Source organism: Papaver somniferum, unplaced genomic scaffold, assembly GCF_003573695.1.
Source record: "Papaver somniferum cultivar HN1 unplaced genomic scaffold, ASM357369v1 unplaced-scaffold_24017, whole genome shotgun sequence".
Taxonomy (NCBI): domain Eukaryota; kingdom Viridiplantae; phylum Streptophyta; class Magnoliopsida; order Ranunculales; family Papaveraceae; genus Papaver; species Papaver somniferum.
This window is the reverse complement of record NW_020634395.1, coordinates 568-1,000: the sequence shown is the minus strand read 5'-3', so window position 1 is coordinate 1,000 and position 433 is coordinate 568. Positions and strand designations below refer to the sequence as shown.

Below are 433 nucleotides of genomic sequence, written 5' to 3'. Positions count from 1 at the left end.
TTACATGAATAGAAAGCATAATTAGCATGTTGGTCTGCAGAAAATTACCGCTCCTTCCAAGAGAGATGATTCCCAAGAGCTTTCTGCAACTCGACACGCTTGAAAATTCCTGAGTGAAGCCAATGCTCAGGGGGGCCACGGTTCATACAAAATAATTTGATTCTTTGTTGAAGCTCTTGCTTATCAATCAGAGCCATCTGCGAAATGGACACAAAGAATCTGCATAATTATCTTTAAGAATTCCTTCCAATTCAAGTACCCAACCACTCATGGACTTTGGTGTTCTTAGTCTACAGTAAAGAAGTTTGTTAAATTGCCATGAAAGTTGTGATAGGTTATGGTTTGCAGTAATGGAATATCAAGCACTTAAAGGAAGATAACAGAGGTCTGATCACTACAAAAACATACCACTATCCGCAGAGCATTAGGGTCA

The 433-nt window shown here is 39.3% G+C and overlaps 1 protein-coding gene across 1 annotated transcript in view; it reads right to left on the bottom strand.

Annotated features, from left to right (window-relative positions):
• Nucleotides 1-48: 48 nt before the first annotated feature.
• LOC113341129 (mediator of RNA polymerase II transcription subunit 23-like) overlaps nucleotides 49-433 on the bottom strand; it is a gene marked incomplete at its 3' end in the record, with an annotated part of 945 nt that continues 560 nt past the window's right edge. Inside the window, exon 4 of the mRNA XM_026586125.1 lies at nucleotides 49-197. Within this exon, the coding sequence (XP_026441910.1) occupies nucleotides 49-197 (149 nt within the window). The remainder of the gene's footprint in view (nucleotides 198-433) is intronic.